General features: G+C 41.9%; 1 protein-coding gene across 4 annotated transcripts in view; it reads right to left on the minus strand.

The window, feature by feature from the left end:
- Nucleotides 1–18,692, minus strand: part of cdk14 (cyclin dependent kinase 14) — a 212,768-nt gene that overhangs the window by 148,634 nt on the left and 45,442 nt on the right. For all 4 annotated transcript variants that reach the window (XM_068324827.1, XM_068324829.1, XM_068324828.1 and 1 more), the window contains 3 exons: nucleotides 9,001–9,246; nucleotides 4,997–5,091; nucleotides 1,319–1,398 (listed from right to left, as the gene is read on the minus strand). In XM_068324827.1, the coding sequence (XP_068180928.1) occupies nucleotides 1,319–1,398; nucleotides 4,997–5,091; nucleotides 9,001–9,246 (421 nt within the window). The remainder of the gene's footprint in view (nucleotides 1–1,318; nucleotides 1,399–4,996; nucleotides 5,092–9,000; nucleotides 9,247–18,692) is intronic.

Consider the following 18,692-nt stretch of genomic DNA (forward strand, 5'->3'; position numbering starts at 1 on the left):
TCCACCAGCGGGACACATAGGCGTGGAGCATTATCTTCCAGCCTTTGCCCTCTGCCTTGACTGCTGGCATAAATTATACCAGAGGACGAGGTCTTGTTGCAGGGTGGTTGTTCGATTTCTGATCTAGGTCAACTCGCGTCTGTCAGTCCCCATTTGCATTCAAGACAGGTGAGTATCTCCACTGTCTGTGCCATTTATGCACTGAACAACAGTTTTGGTTTGTTTTTTGTTAACCGTCCCTGGTTTTCCGCACATCCAGGATTGATGTTACTTGCTCTGTCAAATGAACTTAAAGGACAGCACACATTTGGTTTCAAACGGACACAATCCAGTTATGCTTCATATAAAGTATTTTGTATTAAAGTTTTTAGTAATTTACCAATGGTTTGTATCTTTAGCATCTTATTTCAGTTTTAACACATTAAAACTGAAATATTTCCGACCCATTCCCAACATGTTTTTCAAGAGTAGCTCATATCTCAGCCATCATCTATCTTAGCCGTCATCTATCTTAGAAGACACTGACAACACAAAAAGTTTGTGTATTATCACATGAGAGGGACGGCACTGGCAGAACTTATTTTACAATTTTACATTTTATAAAAGGCTGAAAAAGGCTTAGAAGGCTTTTTGTTTTAGATATTCATTGTTTTTTCTGAACACTTTTTGCATTTAGCACGAGCTATACAAACGCACTGCTGCTATGAATTCTGGAAAGTCTTACTTACAGCCCAGAATAAGATTGGTTTATTATACACGTTGACACAAGTTAACATTAAGACATATTGGGTATTTTATTGGACATCAATGTGAAGCTGACACTGGGACATTATGTGTGCTGCAGCCAATGAAACTTCACAAGCTCTTGAGAACACAGATGACGGGCCGTCTGGACGAGTCCAGTGTGGAAACAGAATGTTACACGAGTTTAAATCACGCTGTCCAAGAACAAAGCCTGTATTAGCATCACATTAACACATTAACACTTTCCAGTTTGATGGGTGAACACATCTGACTCTGCACATTTGTGGGAATTGAAAATTAACTTTTATTAAATCACAGTTTAAAAATGTGTTAAAGCAGTGCTTAAGGTCTTTTTAAGTTAGATATAAATACATTTTGTTGGATTTGTGGAAAAATCACATCTTGTTTTAAAATGCTCGGACATGTTGACACAAACAAGAACAAAACTTTTCACCAAAACTTAAAACTGAAACCTCTTCAGATGTTCACCAGCTTGTTGAATGCCCCATCTATCACCTAACGGGGATAGATGGGGCATCACGTTTCAACTTCAGGCCACCTCTGGACCTCTTACCTTCTCTTATCGCAGTGAAGGGCGTCCCTTCCTCCTCCTGCAGACGGATCACCTTCAGAGCCACCAGTTTTCCATTCACCCTGGCAAAAACATACAGGACAAAGTACGGTTATTCTAATGATTAAAAAAAAAATCTATTAAAATCAGTGAAGCACGAGAACATCAAGGAGAGTTAGTGAACGACGTGTAATTTAGCATCAGTGAACACAGACCACCGGATTACGGCTGAATGAGGACCACCAATCAGAGCTGAGGTTGTGCCCAGTGAAGCACACCAGCAGCGTCGCTAAGAACAGTAGATCATCCCCATACATTTATAAGTGTGAGCTGTTTCTGTTTTTTAATTAGAAAAGACAAGATGGAAACCAAACACAACAAAAATGGATCATAACTATCGAATCAACGAATAAATGCATCCATCCTGCAGCCACAGGGGTGACCGCAGCTGAAGAACGAGTGAAAATAGTGTTTATTACTAAGGCAGTAATTTCAAAATATAGTAATGCATCTAATTTGTGCTGGAGGGGATGTGGAAAGGTGTGAGACCACACACATATCTTTTGAGACTGCCCCAAACTTTCAACATTCTGGAATGATATTCAGGAGGAAATTAAACATATTTGGGCATAAATATTATTTTAAAACAAGCATTGGTCATTTTAGAGATACCCTCCACTAGTATGATAGATAAATATTTGATTTATTTACTGAAGATACTACTCCTGGTAGCAAAAAAAATGTGTGACGGCAGCTTGGCTGGACCAACATCCCCCCAGAATAACACAATGGAGAGAGACTCAAAAATGTGTACACTATGGAGAAAATTACAGCAAAATTACAACTGACAACAGAAAATGGGCACCAGTTATGAAGGCTATACAACTCTATGTATGAATGTACATGAATATATACTAGGACTGTCAGTTTAACACGTTAATTAGATTAATTAATTACGCTGCAAATTAACACGCTATAAAAATTAACGCAATTAATCGTGAGTGGCAAGTCAATGCGCAAGCATTTTAAATTTGGCCCATTGAGGGACCCGTAGGCTGCAGTGGCACGTCACTTCGTACCTGCACAGGGTGACTGACAACAGATGGACACGACACAGGAGAGTGAGGTAAGCCCACTCGGGTGTTTTTGCCGAACATACACGAATCACTGTGTCCTTTTGACACTTCGTGTCAATTCGTGATGATCACCTGCAGCCGTCACTGGCTGCAGGTGATCACGCTACCCCCTCTTTTTCAAGACTCTAGTTAGAAAAAAAGACTTTTTGAACACCAAATTTAATTTTTATACAGAAAGTAATTATAGTACATCTGAAACAAATGATTACAACAATATCTTCAATATATTCAATCACACTGCAATTGTTTGAGGACTCTGCCTCATTTATCACCATCATCTTGAAGTTTGCATCATAACTTCTCCTCAGCTGCCGGTTAACCTAGCCGATCTCCGACCCAGATTGTTGCTACGTTTCTCCATTTTCTGTTATCTCTTCTCTTATTTTCTTCCCCTAACAACGGTAGTCAAGGGGCGTCACCGAAGTCCCGGCTCTGACTGAGCAGCTCTCAGACGGTAGAGCAGACTGTAGGAGCACCGGTGATTACGTAGAAAAACATAAGGAACTTTCAACAATTCTAGTAATAAAGTTTGACTGACTGACTGATCTCAGTATTTCCTAACTATTTGGCATCGGAAATAACCCACTTTAAACTTAATTGGTCTTCAAAATGCCATTGTGCTGTCATCTGGAATATAGTGACGGTCCATTCTATTAGTCTGTGGAAACACACGGAGAAACTGGCATAAAGGTGAATAAAGACCCTCAAAGCTGAACTTCCAGCCTTTTCTGAAATTTCAACAGTGGAGTCACTGCTAGACAAAGGTGCCAACGGGTGTGCTGCAATTGATTTCCAAATGTAGTTGATAGCTCTGGGCGGGCAGCGGAGGGGCGCATTCAGGCTTGTGTATTCTGTCTGTAGTGACGTGCTGTGAGATTCACGGCGGTGAGACACCGACGTTAAAGTCAGTTCTAGGAGTAAAACAGTGTCATATTTGCCAGTAAATTAGCAGCCTGACATTAAAAACTAGTTTAAAAATTGTTTAGGACACACAGCAGCAAATAGCTGCACCTCACCTCCGACTGGACTACCGATGGATCGAAACAATATTTAATTAATACACGAAGACGAACGTCAGAGCTTAAATATCTGCTTCAAACTTCAGTCAGGAAATAAACTGCTCTGTTCGCACTGACTGCACTCGTGATGAATTTAACCAGTTTTTAATGTCAGGTTTTTTAATATGCGTGTTGACTTCTTTCTAAGATGGCAAAGTGATCAAGTGATCAGGTTTCCTTGATGAGGCTCAGAATGGCTTATTGATATAACAATAGGAGCCATTCAAAGATAATCGGGAAGTCATGAATGCAATCATGACTGCCTGAGCAGCGCGGGTCTATCTAGTGGACGGATTGCGCAACTACAGCCACTGCAGTTTATCAAATAAATTTTATTTATTTTTTATTGTGTGCGCCTGATAATCCGGTGCGCCTTATATATGAAATAAATTATAAAACAAACACATTATTGAGGGTGCACCTTTTGTCCAGTGCGCCTTATAGTGCTGTATATATACTGTATATACTGTAATTGTAACATGTATTTGTTACATGTTTTGATGCATTTTTATGCTTTATAAAACATTTATGTCTGAATTTTTGGGGGCTTGGAACGGATTAGGGCATTTGCATGGGAAACGCGTCTCTACTTACGAAATTTCTTCCAGAACCAATTAATTTCATAAGTAGAGGTACCCCTTTATATATATAAAAATACATTTTCATTTTTTAAAAATTATTATTTTTATGTAATTAAATGTTATTATGGTAACTGTTATGTTTTATTTGTATTATCATTTGTGTGTGCATCTCCCTATCCTTGGTTTAATTGTTGAATAAAAACTAAGGCCCCCGTCCACACGATGCCGGAACTTTTTGAAAACGCAACTTTTTTGTTGCGTTTACGCCTTCCGTCCACATGACAACGCAGATATCCAGAAAGAAAACGCAACTTTTTGAACATGCTGGCCTAGATGGATTTTTTTTTAAACGCTGGGTCTGCGTTGTCGTGTGGACGGTGTATCCGCAACTTTTTAAAAACGCTGACGTCTTGCCTGCGATGAAAACCGCTGTGACGTCATATTTATGGGCCCGTGTGTACAAACATGCTGGATGTACGAACCTTGTTGATGGCAGCATTCTGGCAGGCATTTTGTAACAAAAAAACACGGAGGATTCCTACCTGATAAAATTTGACTCAATACTGCCACCACATGGTTTGGCATGCTTATAGCCATCTTCGAAAACACTGATGCGTTCACGGAGATTTTTTTGAAAACGCTGTCGTGTGGACGCGAATCGTTTTCCTTGCGTTTCCAAAAAGTTGCGTTTTCAAAAAAAATCCGTCATCGTGTGGACGGGGCCTAAGTTAAAAAAAAAAGAATGATGTTTGAATGAAAAACGACTGTGTAACTGTAACTGTTCTGTTTGGTGAAGCCGTCAGTCAGAGAGCTGCTCCTGTAGCTAAATGAATTTTCAGAGCCTGCATGAGGGCTATTATTGGCTGTGAGGAGGTGTGAACGGATTTGATGTGTTGTATGACTTACTTGCTCTTTCCTTTGTAAACGGTGGCGTATGAACCCTCCCCCAGTTTCTCCAGCTTCTCATAGGAATCTGCTTTCCCAAACTTGGGGCTTGTTGGCTGAGAACAAAAGAAAGAAATATGTAAAGGTAGAATGAAAAAAATAAATTCAGCAACCCAGAAGGAAATCTCTTGGACGATATCACACAAGTCTATGAGATATTAAAATGTGGAGGCCCCTGTCTGTCTCATTGGAGAGGTGTGATGTGGAGCCAGAGGGAGTACCTCCTGGACCCTGCCTTGGGCCCTGTACTTCACTAAACTAGCCCCAGCAGCCTGCCATTCACTTCATCTCTCCACATTCTCTCTATTTGCATGTGTGTGAGTCCTTTATGTGTGTTTGAAAAATGTAATTCAGTTTAGCCAGAATATTTTACAGGTATGAACAACAAGAAAATCTGCTACTACAACCTGCCAGCCAGGAAAACATCAGACACACGTGGAGAACTGAAACCATCAGTAAACGTATCTGACACTAAATTGACGCTGTAGAAGTTCAAGCAGACAATTTCTCAAGAGTATCGCTGCACCACACATGAAACACGTTTCACTGGTGGTTCTAAAACGATATTTAGTCTTTGGTTGCAGGCGGTAAACTCTTAGAAGACTTTAAGGACATTTCTTAGCTCCCGCTGATGTGATCTGCTGCAGGGGACCGTTCTCATTTTAATCAGAGGAGTAATGAATACCTGAGAATAAAAAAACATTTTTAAGTTGTACAAAATTTGATTTCGCAGTAGGGAAGCAAATTCAGGTATTTTACCAACAGATAAGTGAGTCCAAACTGACGCCGGCAACTGGAAGTCAAGTCTTCTGTGTGAGTTTGTAAGTGAAGGCTGCTAAGGCTTCTGAACGCTGGAAGAAGCAATTTACACATTTTCATAATCATTGCTGAAACAATTCATTAATGTCTTGCAGCGTTGCTGGCAGACAATCAGTCAAGCCTCGTATTACAGTTATTAAATCAGATTTGTGTGAACATTCATTAGGTGTTTCACATTTGGAGCTAAATTAAAAAAGGAACCATGTATATCTAATACCTTAAAATTTGATTTGCATCATTATCAAAATGTGGTTGGCTTCAATTATAGGTGTGGAAGAAATAAAGGTGGATATCCGTGTCAGATGGAGAACAGAAAAGGAGCCTGGCTGCCAGAAACACACTGAAAAATACATGACATGATCTGAAAAGCTGTAGTACTATCAGTGATTCTAGATCCAGTCCAGTATATTTACTGACACTAAAGGGTTTACTACTTCCACTACCTGACAGTAAATATAATAAAAGCAAAGGTAATTCATTTAGAGTGAAGGCCCACTACTTTCTTTTCATCTTGTTGAATGTGATTGTCAAAGTCAAAGTCAGCTTTATTGTCAAGTGTACCATATATGCATGACATACAGTACAGATGGAATTGCAGTCCTCTCTGACCCACGGTAAACAGGCAGTACAACAGGCAGTACAACACAGGCAGTACAACAGGCAGTACAACACAGACAGTACAACAGGCAGTACAACACAGACAGTACATCAGACAGTACAGCACAAAGTATGAGATGAAACACAAGGGATGGTTAACCTCTCTATACACTCTTTTTATCCCGCAGGGGAAGTGACGTGTGCGCAGTCCCTGAGTTGATTGGGGGGGAGAGAGATAGGTAGTCAGGTGCTGGGGGGAGGGCAGGGCAGAGTGAGAGTAGAGTTCAGGGTTGTGGCAGGGGGCAGAGCAGGGAGGGAGTTGAGCCTCCTGACCGCCTGGTGAAACTGTCCTTGAGCCTGCTGGGTCTGGCCCGCAGACTCTGCAGTCTCCTCCCTGATGGAAGCAGGCTGAAAAGGCTGTAAGAGGGGGGGGGGGGTTGGATCACCTGCATAGCTGATGGCTTTGCGGGTGAGGCGGGTGTTATAAATGTCTGTGAGGGAAGGGAGAGAGACACCAGTGATGTTTTCAGCTGCTCTCACGATGCACTGCAGGGTCTCACGGCAGGAAACGGTGCAGGCGCCATACCACACGGTGATGCAGCTGGTCAGGATGTTCTTGATGGTGCCTCCGTAGAAGGTGAGCATGATGGGGTTGGGGCTTTTGCTCTCCTCAGTTTGTGGAGGAAGTAGAGGCGCCATTGGGCTTTTTTGGCCAGCGATGTGGTGTTGCGGCCCCAGGATAGGTCCTCGGAGATGTGCACACCCAGGAACTTGGTGCTGCTGACCCATTCCACTGCAGCACCGTCGATGGTTAGTGGAGCATGCTGAGTGCATGTTCTCTTGAAGTCGACAAAAATCTCCTTTGTCTTCTCCGCATTCAGATGGAGATTGTTTTCCTTGCACCACATAGCCAGGAGGCTCACCTCATTTCTGTAGGCTGTCTCATCGCTGTTCTTGATGAGACCCACCAAAGTCTACAAACTTTATGAAGAGGTTGGAGCTGGAAGTTGGTGTGCAGTCATGAGTTGGTGTGCAGTTCTATGTTAATCCTAAGCTGTGTTGAGTTGTGATTGGTTTAAAAGACACCATTTAACACCAAACATCTCTAAAGACAGCTAAATTATGAGCTGAACATCCATGCTCATCCATGCTATCACTGGTAGAACTACTGTTGGTCTCCTCACACACTGTTCCCTCATGCATGAGGGTAGACTTACGGCTGACAGGCTTCCTGTGGTCTCCGTCCAACTACTGCATGAGATGTGTTCTAGGACTAATCTGTGGTGAACAGCAGCTGGTGCTGGTGTCACCATGAGGTTCTTTCTCTCTGTATGGAGACCCAACTATGACCTTTGTTTTCTGGTCCAACCCAACACAGTCCAGGACTACAGGAAAAAACAGTTGACAACAAGAACCAAGGCAGTCACAGACAGCAACATCCCGCGACACCCCTGAATTCAAATTTTTACCCTGACCTATTTGCATAGGTCAAAGATCAAAGCTGGTGGTCTGACCTACTGTTACTGATCAAAGCACTAGCTTTGATCAATGGTGCATTGATCTATCTTATCTGGTTCCTGAGTGTACAAAAGTTAAAATTTGACCTTGACCTAGTTTTTCTCAAGGTCAAGGTCATCATCTCATTTTATCTCCTTTGCTGCCCGAGTAATGTGTTTTTTGTTTCATCTTTTTATCTGCAATAGTTGTGAAGATATATTGGTGGACGAACGGACAAACACACGGACACTGACAATTACAGTATATCACCGCTTTGAAGCAGGATGTAATACATCAAAGACTGCAGCTTCTATGGATGCAGACAGTCAGGATAATCACTTCCCTTGATCCACTTCTTTATGCTAAGCTAGTGGCCATCAAGCTCTAGCTCAGTGTGGATTTGAGATTAACATCAATCTGGATTGCCAAACTACACATTCTGGCATCACCAAACTTTGCATACAGTTTATATGAACCATTGGAAGCAATTGTGCCATTTAATGCTCAGTTTTCTACAAAATGTATTTATTGTGTTCATGGACATGTTTGTCGGATGAGTCCGAAGGTTATCACTCTTCCAGCTTCAACATTAATTAAGCTCACCAAAGAAAGGAAGGCCTTGTCCCATCCTGACTAGTCCGCTCTACCATTTTTTTATGAAGGGTCTTGAAGGATATTACAACATCAGATGACCTTTGTTTGATTCAGCGTTCATAGAATGACTTAAGAAACATTTAATTCTATCTAGACTAGTTTGACTAGTTAAACAGTTTTGTCTACTTAATGACTCATCTCGGTGAAACACGATGCAGTCCAGCCCTTGTTGAGTTCCAGCCAATGACAGTCAAGAGTCATTGAAGCTGAAACACATGTCTTCTTCTCTGCGTGTAATGATGTAACCAGGACAGTTTCTGCTCAGGTTTAGTTTTTTCTGTTCCATTTATATTATATAAAAAATAGTCATGTGTTCAAACATACAGAGAATAATGATGTTTGCAGTTTCTACCTACATAACGCAATGCTAACAATGGATGGCCCCCCAGCGTACTCACAGAACTAGGACTGGAGTGCCGACGTAGTTTGGGCGACTCCTTGCCGGTGGATGAGCTCTTGGCGTTGATGCAGGCATTGTTCTCAGAGTGGACCCTCTTCACCTGGCTGGTGGGCTTCTCAAACGGGTCGAAGCCACTCTGGGTGCGCTGCACTCTCACCTTCTTGTCCTCAGGGATGGTGTCCAGGGGCTTGATGACCGAGTCCGTTCCCTGGCAGCTGCGTGTGGACATCTTTGTGACACATATCTGTCAAAACCGAAAAGGGAGACGGCGAAAGTGAGTTTGAAAGGAAGAAACAACTCATCTGCGAACAGCAGTGTTCAGTGTGAAGCTGCTTCTGCCCCAAACCCTGCCTGTTTTCAGGTCCCTGTCAGCTGGGGTGTTTTCTGTCCCTACAGACGTTTGGATGACAGTCTCTAATGGTAGCTCTCTGTTCTATGTTCAAAACAGCTTCAGTCTTTAGAGGTGATGCTGCACACACACACACACACGCACGCACACGCACAAACACACGAGTTTCCCTACATTTGTGCAGACATGCTTCAGATTGTCCCCTACCCAGAGACTTCACACCAATTTTCCACCACCGAGCACGTCAATGGCTGCTCCTCCACCATGACGTGTGTATGCTGGACACAAAAGATGCAGGTTGCATGACATGTTTTGCCACAACTCCCTCCAAATTAAATATTTAGGGTCGGCCTCCCCTGCAGGAAGGACTTCTAATTACTTTAATACACAAGAAGGAATCCTCTTTCACCCTGTGCTTCAACGTGGCTCATGTTTCAGCATTTCACATTGTGCAGTGTGGAAACTTCCTGGACACCGGTGGACGACAGTCGTGGTGATGACTTTGTTATTGTCACATTCACATAAATTCATCTATCTACACTACAGTCAACACAGGCTTTAACTGTGTGATTTTAAAGCCAGTCTTATAAGTTCTACACACCACGATGGTGTTAGTAGTGATACAGGTGACTGGGCCGACCTGCAGCACAAGACTATTAACTGCTCACAATTGATATTGAAATAAATAATGAGAAATGAAAAGAACACTCTCTGTGTGGACAACTCCTCATGTATTACCACAGTCTAGATTAAGATCAAGATCATGATCCAGATCACATTAAAATCTGCATCAGTAGGAGTCCATATGTATTGGGACACAGTATGGCAACAGGCACTGACACCAATGTGTTGGTAAGATGGGTCGGTGGAATGGACTGAATCTGTGATCAAAACTGGATCTGTTATTGAAAACTGATGAATTTTCATATAGGAACCTATATGACACTCGCAGACGTTACTACATCCTACATATTTAGCAGTCTTCAGAATTTTGTCTTCTGTCCATGTAAACATTTGCAAACAGAAACTCTGTGTGAGCAGTGGATTCTGAAACAGGCCAGGGAAATACACAAGAAAACAAGGAGGAGAGAAGAAGAAATGAGAGTTTTATAATGAGGCAGCCAAGCTGACAGAACGTCCCACTCATCACCAGCATGTCGTCCCTGACAGCAGATGTTTTCTGGAACGCCAAAGAAACATCCGAATAACAAATAGCAGCGTTTAGGACTGATCACGTAGCAGGGCATCAATTCTTGATGAGTGTCTAGAAGGATGTGTGGCCAAACATCGCTGGGATGGACGAAAGGGACACCAGGTCGGCAAACCTCCTCAGACATAAGAGGCTTCCTTCTTGATGAAGGAACAGATCCAGCATGACATTAAGTCTATGAACGCTTCATCCAATAACAGAGACTGGATTAATTTAAGGGCTTTGACACATTTTACATTTTTACATAAGATTTCTGCATCTTACGTCCAATTAAAACTCATTGCGTGACCTTTACTTTAAATAGATTGCCATTGACCTCATGGAAGAGATGTGAGTGTTTCACCCTCTGACATGAGGAGGTGGTCTACATTATCTGAATACGTAGTTATAAAAGTGTGTTGATAGTCTGCTGTTGGAAATCTGCTCCTCTACATCTCTACAGCTTACGCTGTCGGCTCCATGATTCTCTGCTTTCTGTATATAACTGATCATCTTTTATACATTTCTAATAAGTGCAAGAGAATCAAGACTGTGGATGTGTTAACTTTTAGGTTGAAGATGTTCAAATGTGGCATTAGCATAACAAAACAGTAGACAGAGGAGCAGCAACAATTCTGTGTGCTGAATGAGTCACGTGATTGGTCAGCTGAGGAGGCGCCAGGACTGAAAAATAGTACAGTAATACCTCGAGATACGAGCTGCTTCACCGGATCTCGTTCTTTTCCGCGTGTTGGTGGATGGATACAACATCAGTCAGACCGCATCTTGTACTTTCCCACGTGTTGGTGGATGGATACAACATCAGTGAGACCGGATCTCGTTCTTTACCACGTGTTGGCGGATGAATACAACATCAGTGAGAACAGATCTCGTTCTTTACCACGTGTTGGCGGATGGTTACAACATCAGTGAGACCGGATCTCATTCTTTACCACGTGTTGGCGGATGGATACAACATCAGTGAGACCGGATCTCGTTCTCGTTGGTGGAGTAAAGACGTAGCTTGTGTGTTCTCGTGACTTTTGCATTTCTTTTCATTCTTAATCATTGTTTATGTAATTTGTATATTATTAATTATACACAGGTTAAATCTGCATGTCCACTATTGGTTAAGCTTTGTTTTCAGTGTTGTTACGCAGTCTTACGTTCACTGTCTCAGACTGTTAGTCACCCACTCAGCTGTTAGAGATTGGCCGACTGAACACAACTGACCACCTTAAACGTTCCAAAGCAGGATTACATTTCACCGGAGTCAAGGAAGTGACTGTCAAATGTTGCATTTGCAGGAGGTGCTCATGATAAAAGAGGATAAGTCATGCTTAAATATTTATCGCTCATCCCTCATGTTAAGGGAAGAAACCATGAAGCTGTTGACATCAGAGCTGTCAGACTCTGTGCCCTGCAGCAAAGCAACGACCGCTTTGCCACAAAGTAACAAGAAGTGCAGCAGAAAAATGTATATTTTATTCGGTTTGGATTTGCTAAAATGCTTAGTGTGATTCAGCATTAGTATTCCAATGTGTTCCTGCAGCAGAAGCACCGGTTACCACCCACTGAGGCGCCAACATGACAACACCCTCACAGCACGGGGACACTGATTCAGGACAAGCTTGAAGAACGTGACAGAGCTGTGACTAAAGAGGTGTTGAAGCTCATCACCATCTCAACAACACTAAGGCCCCGTCCACACGATGACAGATTTTTTTTTAAACGGAACTTTTTAAAAACGCATCGAAAATGATTCCTGTCCACACGAGAGCGTTTTTAAAAAAATCTCCATCCACACGTAAACGCACCAGTGCGTTTTCGAAGACGACTATAAGCATGCCAAAACCATGTGGTGGCAGTATTGAGTCAAATTTTATCCAATAGGAATCCTCCGTGTTTTGTTGTCTCAACACATGGGCACGTAAATATGACGTCACAGCGGTTTTCGTCGCAGGCAAGACGTCAGCGTTTTTAAAAAGTCGCGGATAGGCCATCCACACGACAAGCAGACCCAGCATTTTTTTAAAAATCCACCTCAGTCAGCATTTTTAAAAAGTTGCGTTTTCGTTCCGGATATCTGCGTTGTGTGGACGGAAGGCGTAAAAGCAGCAGAAAAGTTTTGTTTTCAAAAAATCTGTCATCGTGTGGACGGGGCCTATATCTCCGTGGTTTAGGTAAACCTAGACTGAAAACAGCATGTTGATTTGGAACTAGACTCAGATTCACTAAAACTTGACAGAACCTTATTCACTTATTGCCCAGATGTTGTGTTGCTCTTATTTCCCTGACAGGACAAGTTCAAATGGATAAACAAGGCAGTCAGAGACCCCAACATCCCATGTTTACCCTGACCTACCCATTTTTGTGCCTCTGGCTCCCTGAAAATGTTTCTTTTTGTTTTGTAATTATATCTCATCAGGTTTCAGAGATATTTACCTAAAAAGGAACAAAAGTGAAATTTGACCTTGACCTAGTTTTTCAAGGTCAAGGTTGTGATTAATTTTCATTTCCTTGCCTCCTTGAATATAACGCCTTTTGTTTAGTCTTTTTTTCTTATCCGGTTTCTGAGACATGGACAAACGGACGAACGAACAAACGGACACACAAACACTGACAATAATAACACATTACCGCTTCACAGGATATAAAAACAACATCCTCACCTCAAGGAAGATGTGTTAGAAAGCCATGTGAAAAATATTTAAGTTTTTGAGTAATGTCTTGGAAACCTTTATCTGAGACAAATGAGCTTCAGTTCAACCTGTAACCATGGAAACAAAAACCAGCACTGCTAAATGGTACTGAACACTGAAAAAAGTTTTACTGTAAACAATAGAAGAATAAGGAGAAAATACAGATTAGGTTACTGTCCTTTCTTTCCATTAATATTAAAAAGCTCCAGGAAAGGACTCATGAAGTGCGGCCAACAGCGAAACAAATTCCTGAATAAATCCACTAGCGATAATAATGCGTTTTAGCATCTGTTAGTTTATTACATGTAAACCATCCGTGAACCTTCAGCCATGGTGTTGTATTATGGCAACAAAAAAATATAAGTAGAAATGACAAATAATTTCTTCTAAAGGGATCAATACAGTTTGACTCTTCCTCTCCAACTTCTTCTTCTTAAATAAAGGAGAAATGATGGTACGGGGGAGGGGGGTGACTCTTCCTGCTTCATGGGCATGGACACACACACACACACACACACACACACACACACACACACACACACACACACACACACACACACACACACACACACATTCACACACACACTAAGGCCCCGTCCACACGATGACGGAGTTTTTTAAAAACGCAACTTTTTAAAAACGCATCAAAACGATTCGCGTCCACACAACAGCGTTTTTAAAAAAATGTCCGTCCACGCGTAAATGCACCAGTGCGTTTTCGAAGACGGCTATAAGCATGCCAAACCATGTAGTGGCAGTGTTGAGTCATATTTTATCCATTAGGAATCCTCCGTGTTTTGTTGTCACAACACACGGGCCCATAAATATGACGTCACAGCGGTTTTCGTCGCATGCAAGACGTCAGCGTTTTTAAAAAGTCCCGGGGTTTACGCCGTCCACACGACAACGCGGACCCAGCGTTTTTTAAAAAGTTGCGTTTTCGTTCCGGATATCTGCGTTGTCGTGTGGATGGAAGGCGTAAACGTAAGAGTGGGTGTGCCTCCTTCGACACTGCAGCTTGTTTTTTTGAAGCTTTGCTGACAGTTTCAGTTGTGATATCAGCATCAGGATTCATTTAGAGTCCATCTCCTCCATCTCCTGCAGCAGAGCCACACAGATGACATCAACATTGATTTTAGTGTCACGACATTTTAAAAAGATTTAATGTCATGTTGAAATGAGCAAAACCAATACTGACAAAAAAAAACAAAAAACCACAGATGTATTTTAACAACTTTCCTGGCGTGGCGGATGGATTTTATGCACCAGGGCGAGGCACAGGTGGCCACCAACATTAAGCAGAACATGAAGCATTACAAAACAAAAGTAGCATAGCGACGCCACATGTTCAACTGCTATTGCATCATCACAGCACATCACAGGAAATCTACCCAACTCAGTTATTATACAAAGCAACTGTTCTACAGCATTGACCAGAGGAAAGTTGCAGAAGGAAAAACCAAAAAAGCCTTTTAAGAGAACTTAATTCTGACTGATGTTAATTCTGTAGAGCCTAACTCACAGCTCTCAGCCTACACCTCAAACAGTCGTATTCCTGTCGGGTGACTAAGTGTTTGTTGGAAGTTTTCCGATGTTCCAATAAGTCCACGTTTGAACTGCTTCTATTACACACCCTCATTTTTTACCCTGAAAGTCTTTGAGGGGGAAACGTCCTAAAGCCCCAGCTGTTATGTTATGGGCATGAGTGATTTTGGCATTCATACACAGATACTCTCTGAGTTTAAGTGTACTTCTCAAGGTACCCTAAGGAAAAAGTGAAATGTCATTCATTGGCACATACCAGCGTAGTGTCTCATATCCTTGAGTCCATGCTGGCCCAATGACAAAGCCAATGTGACTTTCCACTGCAGCTCACTCTCATTAAGTGCAGCAGAAAAATAAAATATGAAAAGGAATTTGCGGTTGTTGCTGTGGCTCTTAAAAAACTTTAAAAATCAGCCTTAAAGTACTTTGGATAAGTCTTAATTAATAATAAACAATGGAATAAAACATCCAAACAGCCACATCCAATCCCAGAGAGTCACACTTAAATAGCTGCATCACCACGACAGAAAACGACTCGAAAGGACGGGTCAGTATGATATTTTAACTCAGCATGACTGAAACAACAGAGGGTCAATCTCTACACAATCAACACAACACTGGAAAAGCACCATACCTGCTGGAAATACTCATGACGGGGACTTTGTTCATGTTGGATGTTGTATTAACTGAAACAGACAAACCGCAGGAGAAGCAAACCTCCAATAAACTCAGTTCATTTGCATCGGCATTCACCATGGTGCACCGTTCAAAATGGATTTTCAAATGGATTTTACTGACAAGGTTTTGTTGAGCTCATTACTTTATTTATTCAGTTTATTTTTCTTTCCGGACATATTATAGCAGACTTCACCTTCATCACTTTTGCAACATCAACAGCATCCGATTTGCATCTAATTCAGTATTTGAATATATTTACAGAACTGATGTTCAGTAAATTACAGTATATCTCTGTGCAGGTTTCAATCACGTGTGAGTCAATGGGTGTAGGGCATTCTCTTTTATTAAGATTTTATATACCTTCCTCAAATATTTGGTTGAGTTTTGCGCAAACATAAATATAGTCTCACAAAAGTGAAAGTTCCTTGGTTCAACCCTTAGTGGTTAAAGCAGACTTCACTTTATACAATACTTCATTTGTATACAATACAGAACAAATCACATCTTGTTTTCCTGTCATTATGAAACTATAAAAGTCTTTGAAGCCAAACTAGTTCATTATTGAACATAGGCAACATTTCCTGCCTTTGTCAGCTGATGAGGAACTGATTTTAATTATTTAGAGACAATAGATAACACAGAAAATATAAATAGTGTGTACACAGCTCCACAGAGTCCTTGTCTATTGTGATCCTTCTTAATGATTCACAAGTTGTCACTGGTGTGTCCACATCTCTAAGGCAGACGCCTACTCCCAGAGTGATGGAGCTCTCCGAGGTCCAGCAGACTTCTTGAAGGAGGAAATGTTCTGGCCAGTTAGTGATTCAGCTCCTTTCAGCTCCTGATTGGTCCAGCTGGACATTCACTCTGATTGATATTCTAAAGAATAGGAAGCGTTGTCATATAAATGACTAAACTGGCTGGGGTCCCAACGGTTATGGCTCCAGGAGACTGCAGAGTCACTCAGGAGAATGAATGGGACGGCTTCGTACCTCGGCTGCAGATACATTTAATAGTCTGTGTTCCACCAGCAGTAGCCTCAACCCTACTTCATCAACACTGATAGAAAAGGCTGTGAAACCTCAGCCAGGAGCAGAAAATGAAAAGAATTCACCAAACAACTTTTCACTTTTTTGGAATGAAATAATTCTGATGAAAAATGGACTCATTCTTTCATAAAGACGACAACTGCTTAAAGATTCATTCAAGTGAAGTCAGTTTACTAGAGAAACAACTTTAATCCAGTATACACACTCTGGCACAGACTGGAGAAAACACACACCAAGATTTCACTTGTAAAAAATGTATTTGTTGATGCTAGCTGGCTAATCCAAACACAAACCAATCCATGCATCTTTAAAAGGTTAGTTATGTTAATTTGTGATAATAGGTGAAGTCCATTGATATGAACTCATATGAGTGAACTTACAGGAGGCCAATAACACAAACTACTATAATCAAAGTGGTTCTCCTAGTGGTAAATCTGTATTCTCCCAGCCCAACGTGAGATAACCCCAGTGACAGTAAGAGGTGTGGTGCTTTTCTCAGAGCAGACAAACCTCCAGCAGAATTATTTATTATACATGAAACATTAAGCAACTGGACAGCACACCCAGTGACAGTTTATCCAGTGTTGAAGATAAAACCTATAAAGTCCAACTAGGACACTGTAACCAACAGCAGAGGAAATCTGTAAAATGCTAAATGAAACCATAGTGTGATTAAAGTATCAGATCATAACTTATTAATATTGGTCCAGAGGGAGGCATATATAATTCTAATTTTATGCCAACCACGCAGTAATTTGTGTGTCCAAAAATCAATCCATAAATAACAATATAAATATCATTCTGGTGTTATGAGAGACATTGTCACGAACACATCTGCACAAATTCTGAAGCAAAGAATCCAAAATGTGTTAAAAGTTGTGGTTGTTCAGTCTGGACAGCATCAGCTCCCATTGATTCATGCTACGAGCATGGTTCACAATGAGAACATCAGGACTGAGGGTTGTGTAGTGAAGAAAAACGACACGCTGAGGCTCAGTGGTCACAGGAAATCAGCATAACAATGAAGCATTAACTGGATGTGGATTTCAAAGCTAATTAGGTATTCAATGCTGACTCATTAGCACAAGAGCCACTTAAACAAACGGCTTCATTCTGAAGCCACTTGATTTGAATCACAGTGTGTACCATTGACTCCACTCTGTGGAATATATGTGGATAAAAATTAATTCTGTCTGTCGTACACCTGCAGGTTCTACCCTCTGCCCCGAACTCTTCCAAACAGAACCCTGGTAAGAACCATGAGTAATCCATTACTTCTGGAGACAAGCCCAACATTCTTCAATATGGTCCATGCTCTACATAGACTAACATGGGTGGTGTGAAAACGCTGAGGTATGAACGCTGAGGAGGCTAACATTTGCTAATTCATTGTTGCCTGTATTTTCTATCTGTTTGCAGATGTGAACATAGTCTGGAAAACATCAACTTGAACTGATGGATCAGTCAGTCAGCTGTAGGTCAAAATGAGACTGGCTCAAAACTCTTGGAACAACTGCTCAGGGCACAAAAGAAACCTGTGGCAAGGCCTCATGGGTAAACAATACATTGTTTTTTTGATGAAAACAACAGGTGAAATTGTGTCCCTCGTGGTATCTTGTGGGGAGTGCTCTGGGACTGTGGGGTTCGAGGCCCTTTGCTGAGGGCTGACCGAAGCCAGAGCTTGGTCTGCATTGCCGGCAGTAAGTCAGACCTGTTCCAAGTTTGACGGTTTGTAGCTGAGTGTGACACGAGTGGGATGAAGCTCAGCACCTCTAAATCCTAAGCCATGATTCTCGACTGGAAAAGGGTGGTGTGCCCTCTTCAGGTCGGTGGAGAGTCTTTGCCCAAAGTGGAGGAGTTTAAGTACCTTGGGGTCTTGCTCAAGAGTGAGGGAAGGATAGAGCGTGAGATTGACAGACGGATCGGTGCAGCTTCTGCAGTGATGCAGTCGCTGTATAGGTCTGTCGTGGTGAAGAAGGAGCTGAGTCGCAAGACGAAGTTCTTGATTTACCAGTCAATCTACAGTACGTTCCTTCTCTCACCTATGGTCATGAGCTTTGGGTAATGACCGAAAGGATAGGATCCCGGACACAAGCGGCTGAAATGAGGTTCCTCCGTAGAGTGGGGGGGGCGCACCCTTAGAGATAGGGTGAGGAGCTCAGTCACTAGGGAGGAGCT

Source organism: Antennarius striatus, chromosome 9 (genome assembly GCF_040054535.1).
Source record: "Antennarius striatus isolate MH-2024 chromosome 9, ASM4005453v1, whole genome shotgun sequence".
Classification (NCBI taxonomy): Eukaryota; Metazoa; Chordata; class Actinopteri; order Lophiiformes; family Antennariidae; genus Antennarius; species Antennarius striatus.